Genomic DNA, 24588 nt, shown 5'->3' on the forward strand with positions numbered 1-24588 from the left:
CCATATAAGATTTAATCTTAAAATGACAAATGATTAAAATAGAAATTACAATGCAGAGCTGAATCTTCTCTGCAATTTATAGCCTTAGAGAGTCACTAAGTGGTTAACTGTCTTGCCCAGTATAAAGGGTGAAATTATGGTTGAGACTGAAAAAAAATCTAAATTTAAGTGGTCGCCAAGGGAAATCCCAAATAATTAAATACCCAAGTCAGCTGCCAAATTTTATGGTGATTTTAAGAAGATTTTAAGAAGGAGGAGGAAGGAAGGGGCTAGTACTGGGCAGGAAGATAGGAGATCTAGAAAGTAAGGTTTTGAGTGTGAAGGAGGAAAGAATCAGCCTGACTTCCAAAGAGGCTTAGCTAAGATGCCTGAACCTGAAATCAGCTCCAGGGCAAAACTCACCACCCCAACACTCCAAGATGTCGGACTGCTTAGCACACTGCCAGCCAGTTGTCTCTCCAGGGAAAGAGAAAGAGGTAGAAACTGATGTGCCTTATATGGACGTTTTTACATCACTTTTATGCATCTCATCTGTACCAATGAGGACTTAGTTTGACTTAGGACAGCCCAAAGGTCTGTCCTTTTTTGGCACATGTCTGCTGAAGGCCATCTCCTCAGATAATTAAATCTTGAGTTTGATGCAGACCTTTCAAAATCTTGTTAAATTGAGTAGGATGGAGAATGTGGGTTTTCCAAGACCTGATTCTGTTATTCAAGTATCTCCATTGTTATTGATCAGGAAATAGCTAAATCAGATCTTCTAAAGAATGGTCTGATTAGGGTGGAATAGTTTTAAAATTCACACCAGGGACATTAAACCAATATGTGTAAGAGGCTGGTCTGGAACTCAGAACTTCCTTTTTCTTGAATCCTGAACTTCATCCATTAAATCATACTGCTGCTATAATGTCCAGAGATATTCAAAGAAGCAATAGTCAAATATTGAACTGAACTTATTTCAAGTTCTTTACCTAATCACGATTGCATTTTCCCCTTAATTATCCTCATGTGGTTATCACATATAGATTACAGCTCCACTGTACTGGGTTTCTGACTAATGTGACTTTAATTCTAATTACCAGAATACTCTGGAGGACAATTTATCTTATCCATAGAAAGTGGACATTCAAGAGGCCCCAGAGATTCTGGATAGACAAACTCAAGACTCGGGAAGGAAACTTCCTCACAAGGAATTCCCAATATCAATGAAATTATTAAGGCAGGGAAAAAAAAAGTATCCATTGTCCTGAAGGCCAAAGGAACCCAAATAATTCCAGGATGAGACCTACATGAGCTTTTTTAGGAAAAAAAATAGTTTTACTATAATTAACTAGCTGACATAAACTACTGTACCAGTTGGATTGAACTCTCTAGTTAAACTAGTATTGTAAAATACTCTCATACTGAGATAACATGATAAATATAACATAATAAAGATACCAACATAACAATGTCAAGCCAGAAGGCTTAGATCAATTAATTATAAGAAAAAATTCATGTGGCCCATATATTTGTTTTCCAATCAATATGTGTACACTATGGTAGACAAAAAATAAATTATATGACCCATTACTATAAAAATCTGGGATGTCCTACCTCATCCCTTTGATCAGTGCAACAAATTTGGCAGAGCTACAGAAATATAAGTATAAAATTACACAAAGCCACTCATCTTATCATTATATATCACCCACTAGGGACTGTAGGGATACTGAAAGTTAGAAGACTTCTGTTCCAATTTTGGCCCTGCCAGCTTGGTAATACATTAAACCTCTCTGATCCTGTTTCCTCAGCTATGAAATGGAGAATAAGAGTAAACTGCTTATCTACCTTGCAGAAATGTGGTTGGCTTCCAATGTGACAAAAACATGAGAGTACTTTGTAACTATTGTCGTTAAATATTATATACACAAATCAGTAAGCAAATTCTGCTCTGTGGACATTTCCAAAGAGAATCTGAGTTTTGAACTGGCAGCCAGCAACCCAGCTCCCCAAATCTTCCTACCTATCCTTCTGTTGGATTTTTTTTCCAATATTCACGTAAGCCAAGGGAAAGATCAAATAAGAGGATATACATTTAGAATAAGACATCTAGACTCTTAACAATGATTAAAAAGTTTTGACTTTTCATCTTGTCATCATCTCTTGGCTCACTGTATGACTTACACCATAAATTAGGTTAAATCAATGATTGTGTAAATCTCTGAATTCTTCCTCTATAACATGAGGGTGTTAAATTAGTTAACTAGTCTCATTCTAACAGGTTGAGATGGATCCATATCTGAAGTGATTCGTCTTTAATATTCCACGGACTAAGTTAGAAGGTGTATGATTTATACTCAATATTTAAGGGATTTCTGTGCTTCTGAATTCAGACAAAAAAAATCACAAAAATGATTTATATCCAAATATTACAAAAGGCTATACAATTATTTGTAACTTTCAACTACCTTTATCAAATTCATTATTCACTTACATATGAAAAATCCAACAAAAAGTCACATATTATAACTTTTGACTTAAGAGGTCTAATCAAAAGTTTCCTTTTTTCCAAACCCCAATTTAAGAATTAGTAAGAGGTCCACATTTACTAAATGCTTTCAACAAAGTCCCTTTAAGTTGGAACAGGGATAAGTATTTTAGAAATAAAACCTTAAGTTTTGAACTGGAAACCTTTAACAAGTAAATTGCACCACCTGCTGGTACTTCCTATGATCTATTTCTTATTTTCTTTGAAGTTTAAAATCCTCATCTGTTTTAGAATCAGGGTTCCAAGGCAGAATAACAGTAAGGGCAAGGCAACTGGGATTAAGTGACTTGCCCAGGGTCAGACTGCTAGGCCAGATTTGATCCCAGGATCTCCTATCTCCAGACTTAGTTCTCTATCTATTGAGCCATCTTTATTACTTATTTTCCAGTTACTAAAGAAAAACAATTTTGTAAGCCTTAAAAATTCTGATCAATGCAAAGTTTCATTGTGTAAGGGTTGTTAAGGGTAAAATTTAGGATTGAGACTGAATATATTATATTAGTGGTCGCCAGGAATTTAAATTCTACATCCCAATGAAATACTCAAGTCAGAATAGAATTTTATGGTGGTTTAATTACAGTAGATGGAAGAAAATTAAAAATGAGGGAGAAAGAGGGGAGGGGTAGAAGATCTGCTTTGGCCTGGCCTGAGCCAGGGAAAGTTCAGAGACCTCAGCCAAGGGGCCTTCCCAGATTAAATCTAGCTCAGCTTCCAGCCATAAGGTCTCCTCCAAGATGAGTGGCATCCTTGGAGGCTGGAACCTTCAGAAGACTCAAGGGAAAGGGAAGTCAATCTTATCACTCACCAGGTGGCCATTCAGGGAAGCAGTCTCATCTAGAGCTCCTCCCAGTCAACCCCCCCCCCCCCAAAAGGTTAAATTAAGGAGTTTGACAAAGTGAGCAATTTAACAGAAACTTTGTTTAGAGAAAAAAGTACAGAGAGAAAGAGGAAAAAGAGATTATTAAACGTATACCCTATAAATATACCTAAAATTCCTAACTACCTAAATTTTCCTAAAACTACCTCGTCTTCTGAGGACAATTTCTTCTGCCTGGCACACCGGACCTAATCTAACTTACACTATCTACAAATTATTCACTAACTACCTAACTCCCTAAAATACTAGACAGCCACCACTCACTCACTCCTTCAATCAGTTTTCTATAGCAGCCCAACCCAAGAGCCAACTGACTTCCTGCTCTCAAAATCCCAGAGGCAAAAAGACCCCCAACTGTCAGCGCTGCTTCCTCAGTTCTGGTCTCCCTGGTAATGGAATCTTCAGCTCTGGCTCACTGACTCCTGTCAGTTCTGATCTACTTGGAAACCCTGCTCTAGGAGACAGAGGGAGAGATTAAGAAAATCCCTTTAACAATTGGAATGATGAAAAATGATATCTCCTTCCTGACATAGAATAATATGCATTTTCAGAAATGATCCAAGTAAGAATCTGTTTTGCTTGACTTTCCTACTGTTACAAGGGATTCTTTTTTCCTTTCTAGGAGGTGGCAAGGGTGAGAAAAGTCTATGACAAGGTTAAAGGAGGCCCACTGAAGCCTTTTTCTAAAAGGACACAAGAAGCCAAAGAGCTCTGCAAGTTACTTGTTGAATTTATATACTAAAAAGGAAAAGCAAACTATACATAATAAAATTTGCAGTTTGCATATACAATGCTTTTTCTATGCTACATCGTGGAAATGCTAATCTATCTAGTGTGAAGTTCTGAATAAATTTTAAAAGAGGATTAGATGATGCTGGGGTTATAGAACATTTGAAAATAAATCTTTATGGGGGCAGTTAGGTGGCTTTGTGGATAGTGCCAGGTCTAGAGACAAGAGGTCCTAGGTTCAATTCTGGCCTCAAACACTTTGGAGTCGTGTGACCCTGGACAAGTCACTTAACCTCATTTGCCTAGCCCTTGCCCTTAGTTACTATTGGGACAAAAAAAGGCTTAAAAAAAATAAATGCTCATTATCTTTTAAAGATTATCTTAGCCTTATGTTTAAGGTTTTGCTAAGAATACTTTTCTACATAAAAGCATCCCATGTTTAATAATAGTTATCATTTGTGCTTCCTATAAGCCAGGCACTCTGCTAAATGCTTTATAATTATCCCATTATTTAATATCATTTGGGATTTGTGCAGCATCACATAGGTATTTTTAGATATTGGTATGAATTCTTTTCCATCCATGGCATCCTCTATTTTATATAGGTTTGGTACTACAAATTGCTCAATGGGAAAGGGCTTAAATTTGAATAGTGTTCAAATCATCACAGAACCATGGATCTTATGCTAGAAAGGAGACTGCAGAAAAGAAACTGAGGTTTAGAGGTCAACCTTATAAAGGTTAACAGCAGCAGAATTGAAATTCAAACTCAGGTCTTCTGAAACCAAATGTAGAGCTCTTTCCATTCTGCCTGTTAAATATCAGCTGGACCTTGGGCTAGTCACAGCCCCAAAATTAAGGGGTTGGTTCTTAGCTCATAGGCCAGATCAGAGTAGGGATGAGTCCTCTTTGGCCATTGGTTGTAGTTTGCCAACCGCAGACATATTCTCTATGTTCTTTTTTAGCTCCAGTTCCCATGATAGCGTAGGCAGAAGTTTACTATATACTACAAGATCCTAGGCTAAAAAATAGAGTAAAGGAGGAAAAAAAAACTGTGGCTAGGCAAGAAAATCCAAAAGGCCTGGCTAATAGATGTGAGGGAGGCCTGGCATTTGTCCATATCTGAAATGGAACAGCAGTTGAAAATGAATGGATGGGGCAGCTGGTAGAGCATTCCTCTAAACACACCTGAGAGCCACCAGGCTGCCCAAGGAGGAGTGAACCAGTCCAATTCAGGAAAACAGCATGTTAAAATTTTCCCAACAATTAGCAGAGGAGGAGCCCAAGAGGATCCATTGCCTGGGCAAGAGAGGAAGACAGTCTCAAAAATGCCATGATGCTGAAACTGCAAGGTTATGCATTCATTCAATCAATCAGCTGGAATACTAGTGTCAGATACCACACACACAAGTAGTTCAGTAGAAAAAGATGATTTATTTTGGCTCCTTTGACACATCTCATTGTTTCGGGAATATCATCTCACATAAAAACCCACAGACTTTGAGAGCTACACTTAAAAGAACATAGGGTCAAGGCAAAGCTGATACCCTTGATGGAGTCATCAGCCTGGAGGCTCCAGCTCCCTGAATTGACTTGTGCACATCTTCACCAGAAGTGCCTTTTCATGAAAGTGTGAAATTTACAAATGGGCTTGAAGGATAGTTTATTCAATACTTTCATCATACAAAGGAAATATTTTCTCTCAAAAACAGAGGGAAAAAACAAGACAAATGTGACTACTTGACATGAATGGTAGGCAGATCAACAAAAAAAATGATGTTATTATTATTACTACTACTATTATTATTATAATAAGTTTATCACATCAGTGGGACCAAGAAGGTTTTCCCCAACAAAGTCTCCATTTTTACATCAGACCTTTCCTTATGCCATTCCCAGATAGAAATTCCCAGTTCCAAGGTTTGTTCTGAAGGGCAGGAACGGACTTCAAAACATCATTAAAAGGAGCGAATCCATTTACTGTTGTGCCTTCACAAAAGGAATTCTAACCCAGGAGATAGCCCCTGTAGAAATGAAAAAGTAACAAGCAAGAATTAAAATCATTTTGCCCAAAATCTTTCTTCCTACTTTCTGTACATAGCAACCTGAAGATCTATAAAGTCCTTTTCAAATCTATCCTTTGATCCTCAAAGTGATCCAGTGGCAGAAGTGCTATTATTTATACAAATGACAAAACTGAGGCAAGCTCCGAGGCATTAAATGACTTGTCCATGATGTCAACAGCCAAGAAGAGTTAGAGGTAGGATTTGGACCAGTCACTCCTACCTCCACTACAAACCAAAAAACTGCAGTGTCATTATGGAACTTCTATTATGGACCTATTTTTTAACCACAGAAGTGACTAGAAAAAATGTTAACCAAATATTCTCCTGGTAATGAGTGTCCAAAAAGACAAAGATAGAAAATTCCTTGTAAATTTAAAAGTCAGAATTTTCTACTCTGTAGAAAGACACAGTACTCTTACAATTAGATCTGGGGTTTCTAGAATTTAAATGATTCGGCTCTTCAGATAATATGAAAAAGGGATATATGATATAATATGATAAATGACATAATATGTGAATGGCCTATAGGTATAGAACACATGCCTGTGAGGGGGACAGATCACACATGACACTGCAGGGAGGGATAGGATAACTGGCAACATCCAGCCCTGCCACTCAGGGTTTTCAACATCAGGCACTATCATGAGCTAGATAGGGACTCTCATATTCATACAAATATGGGTCATGAAGCCTTTTTTACTTAAACCCATATCAATATGGGTTTAAATATGTTTAAAACAAAGTGATCACATTCTAACAGGTAGCCATAGCTTCCCCAAAATGACTGTACAATGATATTTTTATGTTTAATTATTACAAAAAGAAATCATTTTTTAAAATCCTGCACAGTGAAGATAAGCAGTTCAACAGAACTCTCAAATACAAGATCTATTTTGCTTCTGAAGGACAAACCCATTTTCATAAAAGGAAGATTTCTTTCTGGGTTCTCTAGATGACTCTTTGATCTGGAAATAGTGAATACAATTCTGTCCCCTTGTCTAGACCTCAAAAATAAATTTGAAATAATTTTTTTTCTACTGAATTGTGTGTGCTGGGGAGAGGGGTGTGGAGGTAGCTGAAAGTGATATTTTAGCCAAATTAATAAGTGTACAAGGGCCAAGAGTGGATTCCTTGCAAAGATTAGGAGGAAAGAGAAGAAAAGCAAATCTAGGAGTCTAAATCTGTTCCTTGAGATGACCTTGAGATGAACAGAGGTGAATGCTATTGAAAAAGCTTACCTAAATTCAGAACTAAACCATGAACTAGCCTTTTTCCACATAATAACCAGCATAAACAATAATTCCCAGTAATTCATTGCTAAAGGAAAATCACCTGCCCTATCTTAGGGAGGTGAAGCCTGAAGGAACAAAAATCTGTTTTCATTTAACTAATAGAATGTGATCAAATGGGCACTCCTGCAGCTTTGTGTATTTTCCCCTCCATTTCAGCAAAATATTAGTCATCTTTATTGAAGTATTTTTAAACCCCAATTTGGGGAGGGGAAATGCCAGGCAAGGAATAGAGAAAAAAAGAAACTTCAAATAAATCCAGAGTAGACACTGCAAAATGTATCATTTATAAAACATCAAGTCTTGCTAAACTGAAGGAGCCACAGCAAATATTTCATAATCTGGATACACTTTACAATGCCTACATAATTTTCAAAGTTGCCATAAAAAAATTAGGTCAGTGCTGAAGGTCTAGAGTTCTGGGAACCAAGGTTAGATGTAGAGAGGTGTCCACATATGAGAAGATAACTGAATTGTACAGGAGCTGATGAGATCACCTGAAAATATTAGAGGAGGAGCCCCAGAGTACAAAGGAGGAGTGCTGACTGTAGTCAAAGGCCTCCAAGTCCAAAAAGCCTCTTTTTGATATCTACTACTTGGGGGATCTTGGTCAAATCACTGGGATCAGTTTTCTTATCTCTAAAATGAGGTTGAAAAAGATGGTCTCTGAGGTCCCCCCAAGCCTAGAAGCCTATGCAAAGAGGCAACTGCTAATTGTCCAGAAGATCAAAGAGGAAGGTGACCAGGAAAAGACTATCCAATATGGAATTTAAAGGGAAAAGTTTTGGTAGGGTTTGGATACTTAAACTATAAGTTTTAGGAAATAAGGAAAAAACTATGATAGATTTTCACATGAGGTATATGGAAATCAGTGACAAAATTATAAAGGCTGCTCTTTCAAAATACCCCCAAAACTCAAGATGAGATGAAACAGAAGATAATAGATAAGTGAGAAATGCTTACTACCTCCAGATGGACCAATGGACTCAGTACAGAGTGAATCATCTTTTTTTTCTCTTTTACTTATTTTTTTTGTTGTTGGGAGGATGAGATATGACTAATGCTGAACTATGTTTTGCATGACTTCATATATATAATGGATACTGTAATTTATGTCTTCTTAATGATGGGGGAGGTAGAGAAAGGGAGAGAATTTGGAACTGAAACTAAAGATAAAATTGAACAAAAAAAATCACCTACAAAGCTATAGGAAATTTTGGAAATAAAACACAATGCTTTAGAATAATAAAGGAACATCTTTGCATTTGTTTTGACTCCGTCACAAGATCAACTACCTTACTAATATTTCTTAAGATATAAGGTCTTATATCAGCACCACACAGTGGAATGGCCAATTTTGGGCCAAGTATTGTGTCGACATATAGGTCTCTGTGAACATGTTATACCTTTGGGCACATCTTTGGACACGTGAATTTATTTTTTAGGATCTCATTCTTAGCCAAAATGATCTAATTTCTCTGAATTCACCAGTTCTCTTAGACATAATTTTACTGTCATCTGTCTTCTCTACTAGATTAAAAACTTCAGAGTATTCCTACTATCCTAATTCTGTATTTTAGGGTCTATGAGAAAAAACTAACATTAACTAGATATCAAAAAAGCATCATGGCAGAGGCTTTCATGAGTATGGTTCCACTTATATCTTTTATCTTACAGAACCAAAAACAGAAAGGGACTTGGAAGGAGGGGAATGAGTACTGCTCTAAAGACCTCTAGAATGACAAGAAGCTGCTATTTCCTAAGGCAATGTATTCCACTTGTTTACAGGTTTAGTGTTAGAAAGTAAATTTTTCTGATCCCAACCCCAAATTCCTCTGTCTGCAGTTGTGGTTTCTAGTTCTTGCCTTCTGAAGCCAAGAAGAACATATCTAATCATTTTTCTATGCAAAGGCATTCCAAATCCTGAAGACAACCCTGTCCCCACCTTCAATTCTCATAAAGCACAATCCTGAAGCCTTTTCCCTTCCTATCTGTCCTCTGAATCCTTTTTGGTTTGTCAATACCTTTCCTAAAATGTGGCAATCAACATAATTCAGTATTCCACATATGTTCTGACTAGGGCAGAGCAGGATAGGCCTATCATTTTGTGAGTGGTCTCATTTTGACATTCCAAATCAAAAAAGCTTTAAGACTTTTTTCACATAAACTGTATTCTAGCCATGTCCACCCTCCCTTCCTGTACTAGTAAAGTTGATTATTTTAATGTAAGGGTAAGACTATTCATTTCAACTTATTAGATTCTCCCTAGTCTCTCCTAGTCTGTCAAAATTTTTTGAATGCTAACTGTAAAAAATAGACTCAAATACAGGACTACAATCCCCACAAGCCTTTGCTCCACTTCTCCAAAATGCTTTGTAATCTCACGGGAATTCTGAGGTGGGCTGAGATCGAGGAAGGATTTAAGCTGGTGGCAAAGGTTTTTGGGCTCTTTTGGACTTCCGTTTTGGAGCAGACGTGTCTCTTGCGTGATATAAGGTTATTTTGTCTAGGCCTCTGGCCTAGGCACATGTTTCTTACTTGTATATTCTTTAATCTTTAACCTTTAATAAACCTCTAAAAAGTATAATACTCCTTGCAGAGAGAAACTAATTTCTAGAGAAACTAATTTCTGCCTCAGTCTCCCCATATTCCTAAATTTTAATCTTTACATAACTCATGTTAGCTATTCCTCTGAGTTTTGTGTCATCTTCAAATGTAGCCAGCATTTCATCTATATATTTACCCAAGTCTTTATATCTACCCAAGATTTAAAAAGAAAAGAAAATCCAATTCAAATGCTACCTCTGATAATGACTACCTATATATCTTATGCCTATATACCTATATAATCTTAAGAAAGCTACTTGTCCTCTGGGAGCCTCAGTTTCCTTCTCTGTGGAAGTGAGGGAGATTTGATTGGGGTTATTCAGTTCCTTACCACTATAGATCTATGATCTTACAGGGCTGGTTCTACTTGTCTGTGACTGGAGGAAAGGCATTACTGGTTCTAGTTTCTTTCTCCATTTCTAACATCGGGATCCATCTCTGGAATTCTCTGCTCTGCCCAGGAGCAAAAGGCTAGGTGAGGAGGTCTAGGTTCGCAGATAAGCCCAGCTACCAACTACCTATATCTTTAAGTCGCTTAACCTCCTTGACTTCAATTTCCTCAAATATAAAAGGATTTTGATTAAACTTTCAGGTTCTTGCCAATTCAAAAAAAATTCTTAATCTATGTTTTCTATATTATTCAACTTTATGGTTTAATAATTAATAATAAACATGAAACAGAACACCTAATGACTTACGGCAGCTTCATTCTCATGAATACTCTCGCCATGAAGAAACTCAAGAGGACACTGACAAAGCCGATGAATAGAAGAAGAAATCTGTTGAGCTTGGGAATATTTGGTGCATTGGATCGGTCTAGGATTATAAAACCTAAACCTCCCATTGTAAATAGGAAACTGGATGCAAGTCCTTCCATAATATATTGCCCATTTACTCTGCAAAAGAAAAAATAAGTTTCTACAAAAAGTACAAATATGAAAAAAATTTAAGATTAATTTTCCCTTCAGTTTAAAACTAGAATTCTTTTTTTCTTTCTTTTTTTTGTAAACCTTTACCTTCTATCTTAGAATCAATACTGTGTATATTGGTTCCAAAGCTGAAGAGTGGTAAGAGTTAGGCAATAGGGGTTAGATGACTTGACCAGGGTCACACAACTAAGGAGTGCCTTAGGACAAATCTGAACCTAGGATCTCCCATTTCTAGGCCTGGTTTTCAAAACCACTGTACCACCTAGCTGCCCCCAAAACTAGGATTCTTAAATGCAACACCCTCCCTCCTTTGTCCTCATCCCCCAACTTCTACTCTCCAACCTTGCAGAAGTGGGAGATCATGGACACAGTACAGTGCATACAGCCGGATATAGTTGCTCGTGTAGGTTGATTTGCTGAATTACATTTTTTATTCTTTGAAACCAAATTCTAGTTTGCATTGTATCTGTTGGGTTTTGTTAATTATTCACTATGAATTTTATAACTGGTCTACTCTCTAAAATTGTAATCATTTTCTAAATCCTTTATTTCATTTCCTTATCTTTCTTTTACAGAAAAAAAATTACTTTTAGCTGTGTTGTATCCAAAACATACTTTCCTACAGAATACCATTTTGTTCTCTTTAGACACTCTTAGCTCAGTTATAAAACATATACATGAGTTCAAAAATGTATTATCAATGGCAAATGACCTTTAAAAATGTTAAGAGATATTTTCTTGTGTGATAGGTAAGAAATATTCATTTTAAGGGAATTTTACAAATTTAAAACAGTACTTATTACTTGAACTCAACTCATCACATTGAGATCATTTCAAGACTGACCTTAAATCCTACAAGCTTAAAGTAACAATTTTTATTAAGCATATATAACAATGAATTGGTTTTGGATTGCTAGTTTTCCTTAAAGAAAGTGGATCTTTCTTAAATAAGTGAATATTATAGAAAGTATAATTCCTATAATATAAGAGCTCTTAATCTTTTGTTGTGTCACAGACTCCTTCTTGGAAAAATGTTTTTTAAATGCAAAAAACTCAGAAGAAATATTGAAATACAATCACCAAAATTAATTTTTAAAAAATTCAGACTACAGGTTAAGAACCCCTGCTAAAGCTATATTCTATAGGCTATATTTCCTATTAAAAAAAAATTTGGGTTATATGACCAACAAGATGGCAGATTAGAAAGCACTGAAGAGTTGTGCTGCCAAGATGTCAGTAGGAAAGCCAAGGAACAAAAGGAAAGGTGAAACACATGCATTTAGATTTCAAAGAGTTCAAAACTTCCCCAAATCCCTGAAGGGGACTTCAGAGATTCAAGCTCCAAATGAAGGAAATCTGTCCAGGGTATAATACTGTCAGGCAAGAGAAGTGAGGAACAAAAGGAATGGGACATGGGAGAGGACTGGCTTGGAAGAGGGGGGTGAGAGGGTGGGCAATATTGGGTCAGAGACCTAGACTGGTGAACTTTGAATTGCTCACCATGGGAGGATGCTGAGATGCTTTGAGACTGAGCGCCTAAAGAAAAAATAAAATCAATTACTCCAAAATTTAGCACCAAGGACAATTATTCTTTAAATAAAGGTGCCTTCTCTAAGGAAATTTAATTGCATTTTAAAATATGTATACTCTGTTCCATCCCTTCCTGTTCCCCAACCCTCTCAGTTACTTTAACAAAATAACTTTTACCTATATGCCAAGAAAGCCACTGGTCTCTGGTGTCCATGCTCGTCTGTCATAGATCCAACACTAGGAGGTTCCACAATGACATCATAAATTATTCCTATGTGGAAAATAAGTGAAAATGAGACTAGATTAAGAAGGTTATAGCTTTCATTTAGTTCCTAAAATATAACACTTTTTATTTTACTAAAATAACTTTCACTCAGAAGAAAAACAACTGCTTGATCACATGGTTCGATGGGGATATGATTGGGGATGTAGACTCTAAATGATTATTCTATTGCAAATATTAATAATATGGAAATAAGTCTTGATCAATGACACATGTAAAACCCAGTGGAATTGCTCATTGGCTACAGGAGGGGGGAGGGAGGATGGGAGGGAAAGAACATGAATCATGTAACCATGGAAAAATATTCTAAATGAAATCAATTCTAAATAAATAAAAAATTTTTAAGTAATAAAAAATTAAATAAATGTTTCAGATTTGTTTTTCCCCATCTGTAAAGATCAAATGAGACCCAGTCTACTTCTTTCTTTTTAAATCCTTACCTTCTGTCTCAGAATCAAAAAGTATTGGCTACAAGGCAGAAGAGAAGGCAGCTAGGTGGCTCAGTAGATAAGAGAGCCAGGTCCAGAGATGGGAGGTGCTGAGTTCAAGTGTGACTTCAGACACTTCCTAGCTGTATGACTCTGTGCAAGTCATCAAGGCAGAAGAGGGATATGGGCTAGGCAATCAGAAATAAGTGACTTGACCAGAGCCACACAGTCTAGAGGCACATTTGAATCTAGGACCTCCTATCTCCAGGTCTGTGGGCCTGGTGCTCAATCCACTGAGCCACCTATCTGCCCCCTGCTCAACATTTTTCATGATGCAACAGTACTCTATCACAATTATATACCACAATTTGTTCATCTATTCCCCAATTGATGGACATGCCCATAATTTCCAATTCTTTGCCACCACAAAAACAGCTGTACAAGTAGGTCTCACTCTCTCTCTGGGATAGAGAATGAATATTCTTCAGAATATTCAGGGGAAAAAACAAAGGCATATGAACTGACATGAAAAGCAGCAGAACAGAAATAAAAATCTACAACTACAATAATGTTCATTAAGACAACACCAAAAGGCAGCAGAATCAAATTCTGGTGAAATTAAATGGCTGTAACAGAATAAAATTAAAACATTTTCTTGAAGAAATGGTTAGCTAAGAGTCAGTCTACAAGTGCCCACTATGGACCAGGAATTGTGTTAAGTGCTAAGGATACAAATAAGGCCAAGAGCCAGTCCTTGTCCTCAAAAAGCTCACAATTCAATGGGCAGACAACATAGAAATAGGAAACCTATAGGACAACTTGGTGGTGCTCTCAACAGTCCCAGAGAAATGATGAGATTATGATGTTTGGAGTATCTGTGGGACATCCAATTCAAGAAGTCCAAAAGGCAGCTGAAGATATGAGCCTAGAGATTCAAGCTAGATAAGTAGATTAGAATAGTAGAAAGAGAATACCTAAATCCATGGGAACTGATGAAGTCACTGAGTGAAATAGTATAGCACGGCCCTTGTATCCACCGTTACCCACAGAGAAAAAAAAATTTAATTTGGAAAATTCCAAAAAATAAAGAAATAAACAGTTCGTAAGTTTCAAACTGCCCACCAAGTGAGGTACAGTCTGTAGCACGGTGAAGCCACCAGCCCAGATATCTTGAGTATTGTTGTTATTCATTTTCAAAAAGGAACAATGACATCATGAGGGTGATGTCTTGACTTGTGCATGTAATTTGATGAAGAGTAGCACTCTCTTTTCCAGTTATTGAAATCCAGCATCAAGACAGAAGTCAGGAAGACTGATGACCACAGCTCTTCAATGTCTGACCAAGCTCCAAGTGCTCCACAGTGTCTGTTTCAGCTTTCATGAATGCTAGAACTGTTCTCATCCTCCCATTCCATCAGAATTCTTTACGTGCTTGGGGAAGACACCCTCCCAATTCACCAATGGATTTGTGACCCACTGGTTACCCCCAACCTGCTTTAACCTGCATGCTATAGCTTCCACCAAAGGTGGATGAGCAACCCTGAAAAGGGCTCAGCAAACCCTCATGGCAGAGGTGCTAGTACTCCTTAAACACCCCAAGAGAGTACAGAATTGTATAAAAATGTGCAAAATACCGTATTACTGTATTTAATGTTGACAAACATCTTATTGTGTGTATACATATGTGTGTATAAGAAAATTAAGCTTTATATACAGGGTAAGCAGATGATTGCTTATATCCTTGATTTCAGCCTTCTGAAATAGGTTTTGGAATGAATTCCCTGCAGATACAGAGGCTCTACTCTATTTCGAAGGAAGAGAATCCAGGATAGAGTCCTGGGAGACACATACCATTAGCAGATATGACCTGGCCAAAAAAGCCATCAAAAGAATAGAGAAGAAAAAGTTAGACGGGAGAACCAGATTAAGAGTAGTGTCAGAGAAACAGGGAGAATAAAGTATGGAGGAGAAAAGGGTGATCAACAGTGTCATTGGTTATGGAGAGGTCAAGAAGATTGAGGATTAAGAAAAGGTTATTTGGTTTGGCAATTTGAGAGACCACTGCAAAGAGGAAAATTATATATGTTGCCAAGAACTCTATTAGACATCTTTGCTTAACTTGTGAGTGGGGACAGTTTCATTCTTTGTACTTATATTTCTAGCACCTAGCACAGTACCAGGAATACAGCAGGTCTTTCTTACTCACTGGCTAGTTGAAGATACTATGTGGAAGAGATTTAGGGCAGTGAACAATGTATTAAAAATAATATTATCTTAAAGTTTTATTTTTTCAAACTAAAAAACAGTTTTGAAGAATAATCTTGATTACTTTCTCTTTGAGACTTTAAAATCAGTATAAAGGCATCATAAACCTTCCTGTTAATATTCAATAGGATAATGTTGACAGTAATAGCAAATTGCTCACTTTTAGGAAGGTCACACTGACAACTAGAACCCAGTACCCTATGAAGGCACCAGAAAAACAACAGTGGTTTAGCCTCAATATTCCCCAAACATCCACAGTTGCAGTGCCCTGAACTTGCCAATTTTAAATCTAGCTTTGGGCTCCATGTAGAAATGGCAATTTGTAGCCTCTAACCTGTGTGGCCCTATATCCTCTGGCTGTCCAGCTGGTATTAATTCTCTGATACTATGTCCAGATTCCTTTTCTTTGTGACTAAAGTCCCCAGTTGGAACCACCTCTGTGCCTCCCTTTGGTTTTTTTATGACACTAAATCCAAACAATCAGTTTTTAGAGGACAAAGAAGAGAAAGCTTTCCTCCTTACAGGTTTCTCTCAGCAAATCTGGAAACTGAAATGGACCAAATTAAACAGGGATTTGTTTTGTAAATTTGTCTAGTGAGGTATAAAGGCTATTGGAGAATAAGAAAATGATTTGTTGTATTTGTTTGGTTTAGGTGCTATACAATTTAAACAAACATTATACTTCACTTCCAATCAATTACGTAATTAAAATAATATATTAAATAATACCCGGGAATAATGTAAACATTTAAGTTGAACATCAAGATAAACTCATTCATTCACGGTGGCAACATCTCTTCTTTAACATCATTTTTACTATTAAAACCATATCAGTTCTGATGCTAAGTCACTGAAGAGTGCCAAGGAGTTTGGTGGGGAGTTCTTTCCCTGGTCCTCTATAGTTGTGACTGCTAAGTGGCAGGAGTCACAGCTTCCGAAGCAGCTGCCAGATCTCATACTACAGGGCTTGCTCTCTTACAGATGGTTTCAGGGCCTGGACTAGAAACAGACCCATCTCCCTAATAGTGGCAACTGGTCATTGGCTGGTATTGGCAGTGGGGACAAAAGAGGTCCCTTCTTCATACTGCTGCTCCCTACCCTGACAACTGAGTCTCACAACAGTCCTGTTAAGTTTAGGTGGGGAAGCTCCAAGACTGAGGCAGAGCAGAACTGAGACAGAAGGGGGCAAAGGACTCAAGAGGACACTAGAGAGCCTAACCTGGGGAGAGGAGGAGACTGTAGCTAGATTAGGGCATTCTGAGGGATGGCTTGGAGGTTATGGTGCGGATGAAGAGTAGGGTTTGGGGTTGTGAGGCAGTATGGTGGGTTGGCATTACAAGACTATGGCCAGATTGGGGGATTTCAGGATTCTGGTACTTGCAAGTTCTGTGGGCCTGTGTCTCTATGTGGCTGGACTAGGGTGGCTTATGGGTACTTAGGGAGAGTGCTCAGGCTCACTTTGGGGGACACACTTCATCCTGCCTTCATTTTTACTTCACACACCTCCTCCATTTTCCATCTCCCATGCCTTTGCTCATGATTTTCCCTATTCCTGGAACATTCTTCCTGGTCTACCACTGCTTCCTACTGAGGTCCTTCACAAGGCACTATGAAGTGAGCACTGGATCTGGGGCTGACACCTATGTGGTTGCCGTCTAGCCCTTTGTGCGACCCCAGGTTCTGAGAACTGGAGACCCCATTTGTTAAGTGCCTACAAACATGCCTGTATCTCCTCCAGCCTTAAAAACACCCTCTCTTGATGCAGCCTCCCTGCTAGCTCCTATCCCACATCTTGTCAGGCTCCCAGGGAAGGCTCTGCCTCTACTAGCACTCTCAATTCTCTGCATGCAGCCTGGCTTCTAACCTCATAATTCAACTAAAACTGCTTTCTCCAAAGTTAAGTGATCTCTTAACTAATCACCAGATGCCATGGCTTTTTTCAATCTCCTTCCCCTATTGAAGGTAAAGGCTTAAAAAAAAAAAAAGAACCCAACTCATTTCCCACCCTAACTCTCCTCCTTCAAAACTTCCCTATTCTTCTCAAAAGCACTACCTTCTGCCAGTCACCCAGGCTCAAAAGCAAGGAGTTATCCTGTAATGAATAACTTCTTTGCTCTTTAAAACCCTCTCCCTCTAGGTTTTGATGACACTGCACTCTCCTGGTTCTCCCCCCACTTGTTCTATTACTCTTCTATTTCCTCTGATGGATCTTCATCCAGGTCATGGCCCCAACCCATGGATGTCCTACTATTTTATTTGGTGAACTCATCAGTACCTATGGACACCATCTCTATGCTGATGATTACTAAATCTCCTTATCTAGTACTAACTCCCACCAACCTCCAGTATCATCTCCCAACTAACTACTGGCCATCTCAAATTATATGTCCAGCAAAAATCTTAAATTTAACCTATTCAAAACTGAATTTGGGGGCAGCTGGGTAGCTCAGTGGATTGAGGGTCAGGTCTAGAGATGGGAGGTCCTAGATTCAAATATGGCCTCAGACATTTCCCAGCTGCGTGATCCTGGGCAAGTCACTTGACCCCCATTGCCTAGCCCTTACCACTCTTCTGCCTTGGAACCAATACACAGTACTGATTAGTTAAGGGTTTAAAAAAAAACTGAACTCATTTCCCACCCCACCTCTCTTCTTTCAAAACTTCCCTATTCTTCTCAAAAGTACTACCTTCTGCCAGTCACCCAGACTTAAAATCAAAGAGTCATCCCTGAATCCTCAACTCACATGGCCAATCTGCTACCAAGAGTAGCTGATGGTACCTTTGCAAAAATACCTCAAATCCACCTCTTTTCCTCTTCTAATAGTCCATGACCCTAGTGCAGGCCCTCACTTCTCCCACTTGAACTATTATAATAGCTGGCCAGTTGGTCTGCCCAACATTTCTTTTATCTCTATTCAGCTACCAAAGTGATTTTCTAAGCCCCTCCCCCTTTCCATTCTTCTACATTCTTCCTTACCACAGCTGTTTGTAGGGACTATATCAATTCTCCAACAGGGTCTAAAGATTCCTGTGAGGGCATGTGCCAAGAACTGTAATCTAATGTAGGTTACAATCATTTCTGATAAAATTCAAAGCAAAGAAGCTGGTAGATGAAGACTATAGAAGAAGCCAGCAGATTAAGGATGTAGCTACCTAACTCTTGTCCTCTGTTTTCTTACAAGTAAATAAGAAAAGTTATACAGAATGAAAAATAAGGTCCCCTTTAGACACTAACAATCTGTAATTCTGTACACTAGTATTCATAAGGGGAAAATGAATTTTAAATGTTCATTTATTGAATGACATTTATAATTGTATCTTAAACAAACATTTCTGACTACTGCCAATATTCTAGAATTTTCTTTCAATTTCCTTATATAGTAATTAGTTCACTATTTCCACTTCACTGTCATGAGTATTTAGAACCTGTATAAACGTAGGCTCTTTAGAGAAGCAAGGAGATTGAAGATCTAATCCTAACTCTACCACTATCTGCTTTATCTCAGAAAGGGAAGGAACTTAAGATACTAAATTAAATCTGAACAAGAACTCCTTCTAAATAAAAATATTAAAGAAATGGTCATCCATTGTTTGCTTGAAAACCTTAAAGGGGGGAACAAGACTCTTCACCTTCTGTGTCTTTCATACTATACCTCTCAATACAACCTAACATATTTCATCATCAGTAAAGTAAAGGTTCCACTGAATTATATGACTTCTAAGGAATGAGGAAGTAAATGATGTAGATCATATTTTATTTTCTTGATATACAATCTACATTTTCTAAACTAAATTTATACAACATGAAATTACAAAACATCTACCCAAGCTTGAGTAGCCTTTAGTTTTAAAGGATGGAGGACTAGAAGAAATCCAAGAGGGATTTGGCATCAGATTGCCAACTCATCATTCTTGTAAAGGACCCGCCCTTTTCAACTTCTGATTACAATGCTTCAAAGATTTCACTGGTGTGAATGTGCAAGAGACAAATCTCCCACAAAGTATACTTTGTGAATTATGGTGCTGAAAAAAAAAATGGTTCTTTCCCAGCTTTTGACGTCCCAGGTGGCATCCTTTTGCCTATTTACGAATAAAGGGAATTCTATAACTCTGGGTCTGCTTCCAAGGTGCTTTTACACCAAAATAACCCAAAAAGGAGTAGTAAGGGAGAAGGCAGTTCCGTGGATGGATTTCAGCAGGGATGTGAACTGAGGGGAAAACTATCTTTAATTCAATAGAACTAGATTCTTTTAGCCCCCTAGGTTTGAATAATTCAGTGTTTCGATTTAGCTTGTTTTGCATATAACTGTCAGTGGTCTCCCACATTGTACTGTAAATTCCTTGAAGGCAAGAATCGTCTCCTTCTGTATCCCCAATATTTAGCACAGTGCCAAGTGCATGGTAGGTGCTTTGGAGGTTTTATCGCTGCGGAGATTGACAGGGAAAACGTCTGGGTACGGACGCTTCAGTACAAAGGCGGGGGTCGCGAGCAAAGAAGGGCCATGACCTTCTAGGGCAGCTTGGGCAACCACAGCCCAATCCAGAAGAGAGGGAGCCCGACACTCCTCCCCCAGACACCCGGCGATGCCCCGCGAGGCCCCTGGGAAGCCCCGAGACCGAGCCCCGCCGGTGTTACCTCCAGTGATGAGAAAGTAAGACACCACCACCAAGGCGTACACCGTCATAGCCGATGGCATGTGAGCCCATGGCGGTTTCTTCAGCTTCAAGTTGGGACACTCGAGGACCACGAAGGGCACCCGGAACAACGTCTCCATATCGGCTGCGTCTGGTGGCCCCAAGCCCCTAGCTCCACGGCGCTAGCGCGGCAGCTACAGCCGCTGCAGCCGCCGCCGCCCCGCGCGGCACCGGAAGGAAAACCCCAGAGCCCAGGGAGTGTGCGCGAGGAGGGATAGCGAGGGTCCTGAAAGTTGAGAATAAGTCTGAGGAAGGACAGACGAGAGCACCGGAAAGCGACTTAAAAGCCCTAAAAAATAAAAAATGAATATTTATTTCAAAGTGTTTCAAGGAAGTGGAGATGTTGAGGATTTTTAACTTTTTAAGATACGATTGAGTAGCAAGGTTTGACCAGCCAGGATCCGCTTGGCTCTCGACGTGGCGACCCCGAAGGAACGGAATTAATCCCTCTTCCTCTCCAGACTGCGGCAGAATAGGGCGGGCTCTGGCAACGTGGTTGTCCAGGATTGGACAAACTCGAGTTGGAGGCCCGGTGGGCGGGCGCTTTAAATTTCCTGGCCACCCAGCCCCAGCCCGGAAGCCGGGGGTCTTCCGGAAGTTGTGCGCCTTATCCCTGCTCCAGGAAAATTAGGAACCCACTTTCTGCCACGTATTGGATATTAAGTGACAGTCGCGACCCTCATTCTTGCTGATGAGGGCATATTAATGTTTACCTAGTGTGTTGCTTATAACCATCTTGTGAGAGGTCACGTGGGTGGCTTAGTGGATTGCTGGTCAGGCCTAGAGACCAGAGGTCCTAGGTTCAAATGTGGTCTCAAACAGTTCCTAGCTTTGTGACCCTGGGCAAGTCACTTAACCTCCATTGCCTAAACCTTACCGCTCTTCTACCTTGGAACCGATACACAGTATTGATTCCAAGACGGAACGTAAGGGTTTTTTTTAAAAAATGACCATCTTTTGATCTCGGGCAACTTAGGTTTTATTATGCCCATTTTTCAGATAAGGAAACTGTGGGTCAGGGGATGAAAACAGCTCAGCAATGACTCCTGGACCCTGGAAGAAAATGACGGACTTCTATGGCCACAGAGAGTGGATGGGAAAGGGTGTTATTGTATTGGGGGCCCAAGTGCTTCCCTTTTTATGAACATGCCAGTAATTTATTAATCAAAATCTCATCAACCAGTACACATTTATTAAATAAACATCTACCGTGTGTCAATCACTGGGGATCCAAAAGAAAAAGATTGTCCCTATTCCCAACTTACACTCTAAAGAAGGAAAGAACATGTAAACAATATACAAACAAGCTATAGTTGGAATAGAGAAAATAAGCAGGAGGGATGACACTGGAGTTACACATTCCTTATGCCAGGCATTCAAAGACAGATAGGTTCCACGGCAATATTTACTGATATTTCCTGGTCCATTATGGAATAAAAGGAGATTTCCAAACAAAAATAAGCAAAACCAGTTACTACAGGTGGATCATGTGTTCTCTTAATTTTCTTGTGGATTGAGCAGTAAGCTAAAAGATGTAGCAGAATCTTGGCACTGGGTGGGATCTTCTTAGAGGTGATAAAGCACCCAATTTTTTATAGGCAAGAGCCCCACTCCTGTAATGAGTCATATTTTAAATGTGGATTTTCAGACTTAAATCAGATTTTCTTTCCAATGTACCAAACTATCTTTTGCCCCTGACTTTCTCCTTTGTGAAATGGGAAAGATGTCTTTCCTAACCTACTTTATTGCCTGGAACTATTATAACCTTGTACAGTCCCAGGTTTTTGCAATTCTATTATCTCTGGATGTTTTACCTACATACAGAATACAGTGATTCTTCTTTCCCATCATATAATCTCAGAGTTGGAAGGAAACTCAGAGATTATTTGGTCCAATCCATTCTTGAACAGAAGGCACACCATCTCCTCTATGGTATCCTTGACAAATAGCCCTCAAGGCTCTGCTTTAAGAATGCCAGCGATGTGGAACTTGTCATCTTTTGAAGTAGCTTGTTCCACTTTTGGACAGGCTCCAAAGGCTAGCAACCAGTTTTGTTTGTTTTGTTTTTCGAAATAGAAATGACAATCAAACTAACCCCAAGGAAGATTCATTGCCATGACCTCAAGAAATGTTTTTCTCAGGGTCATAGTATTAATCTTTCCAATTTCTATCAAGTATTCACTAAGAGTCATGGGAAATGTATTACTTCTGGTTTGTCCCCTTTTATATTTTTTCATTTTTACTGAATTCAAATATGGCACTGATTCCAAAGCCAGGTAGACCAAAAACAGAGAAAGAAAACTACAGATCAATCTCCTTAATGAACATAGATGCAAAAAAATATTTTTTAAAATTTTATTTAATTGATTAAGAAAACTTTTCCATGGTTACATGATTCATGTTCTTTCCCTCCACTCCTCCCACCCCCTCCCATAGCCAATGCACAATTCCACTGGGTTTTACATGTGTCATTGATCAAGACCTATTTCCATATTATTGATATTTGCACCAGGGTGATGATCGTTTAGAATCTACATCCCCAATCATATCCCCATCAACCCATGTGATCAAGCAGTTGTTTTTCTTCTGTGTTTCTACTCCCACAGTTCTTTCTCTGGATGTGGATAGTGTTCTTTCTCATAAGACCCTCAGAAATGTCTGGATCATTGCATTGTTGCTAGTAGAGAAGTCCATTATATTCAATTGTAGATGCAAAAAATCTTAAATAGAATACTAGCAAAAAAACTCCAGCAAATGATCACGAGGATTATTCACTATGATCAGATGGGATTTATACCAGGAATGCAAGGATGATTTAATATTAGGAAAACCATCCACATAATTGACCATATCAATAACCAAACCAACAGAAATCACATAATTATCTCAATAGATGCAGAAAAGCCCAACTCTTCCAACTGGAAGAGACCTTAGACAATATAAAAGGTAACACTACCAGAGATGTGATTCCTTACTCTAAGTGATAAAATAATTTCTATTTGATTACCTCCAGTTACAGGGAACTCACTAACTAATGAGACAATCTATTTCTTTTGGTTGTTAACTGTTAGGTCCTTTGCATTCTGAACTCTGTGATTCAAGGATTCTATAAGAAACAGGGTCCTGTCAATTTATTTATTTTCAATATATTGGCAGCTTACCTTACTGACTTCATTCTTCTCTCTTAGTTTCTTTCCATTTTATGATTCCATTATGGAAGGTCAGTAAATGAACTGAGTATTTCCAATGTATCAGAGTACTGAAAATAAAGTATGGTGCCAAAGCAAAAGCAATGATCTTAACCACTTTGGGCCTCAGTTTGTCTTTTTTTTTTAACCCTTACCTTCCATCTTAGAATCAATACTATGTATTGGTTCCAAGGCAGAAGAGTGGTCCGGGCTAGGCAATGGGGGTGTGACTTGCCCAGGGTCACACAACTAGGGAGTGTCCAAGGTCATATTTGAACCCAGGACCTCCCATCTCCAGACCTAGCTTTCTATCCACTGAGCGACCTTGCTGCCCCCTACCCATTTTTAAAATGAAATTAATACTCTTTGTACTACCTGCCTCCCAGGATTATTGTGATGGAGTCAGTCTACACCCAAGTACTTAAACGCTGCATAAATGTGATCTACTATTTAGTGTCAAAAACTTTATGTATTTTTCTATTTTATAATTTTTAGCTAATATCTATCATCGAATTATAGCAATATTTAGTTTAGTGCCAAAATAAACATATTCTTTTATATATATATATATATATATATATTTTAATCTGTTTTGTCATTTATTTTACCTAACAGAGCATATTATTTTATCTATATTTAGATGCTACTAGGGTCAAAAACATGCATGAAGACCAATAAAAGTAAGCAAAAGTGGTGATTGCTTATGGATTGACTAATAAACTCAATTTCGAATCTGTGGATTTCTGAAACTATCATCAAAATAATTCCAATTCTTTTCTCTCTTTTTTTTTTAAAGAGCAAAAAAGGTAGGTGACAGAGTGGCTAGAGTGTCTGGCCAGAAGTCACAAAGGTTTCTCTTCCCGAGTTCCAATCTGGTCTTGGATACTTACTCCCTGGGTGACCCTGGGCAAGTCATTTCACCCTGTTTGCCTCAGTTTCCTCCCCTGTAAAACGAGCTGGAAAAAGAACAGGGGAAGCCCTCTAGGATCTTAGCCAAGAAAACCCCAAGAAGAATCAAGATAGGACTGAAAGCACCTTCCTGGTAGCTCCCTACATGTAGTTGCTCGTGGTGGCCACAGTGGGGCGGGAGTTCGCTTTCGAAAAGGACCAGAGTCCTCCAGAGCGGCCCCACCTCCAGGCCCAGGGCCTAAACTAGCTCCAAACATCCTGCC

General features: G+C 38.7%; 1 protein-coding gene across 1 annotated transcript; it reads right to left on the bottom strand.

Moving 5' to 3' along the window:
• Nucleotides 1-5550: 5550 nt before the first annotated feature.
• OSTC (oligosaccharyltransferase complex non-catalytic subunit) lies at nt 5551-20640 on the bottom strand. Its single transcript, XM_001362939.4, has 4 exons — nt 20170-20640; nt 12735-12828; nt 10797-10994; nt 5551-6160 (listed from the first exon to the last, which is right to left on the bottom strand). The coding sequence occupies exons 1-4, from the start codon at nt 20306-20308 to the stop codon at nt 6142-6144; spliced, it is 450 nt and encodes a 149-aa protein (XP_001362976.1). The 5' UTR covers nt 20309-20640; the 3' UTR covers nt 5551-6141.
• Between the last annotated feature and the right edge of the window lie 3948 nt (nt 20641-24588).

Source organism: Monodelphis domestica, chromosome 6 (assembly GCF_027887165.1).
Source record: "Monodelphis domestica isolate mMonDom1 chromosome 6, mMonDom1.pri, whole genome shotgun sequence".
Taxonomy (NCBI): Eukaryota; Metazoa; Chordata; class Mammalia; order Didelphimorphia; family Didelphidae; genus Monodelphis; species Monodelphis domestica.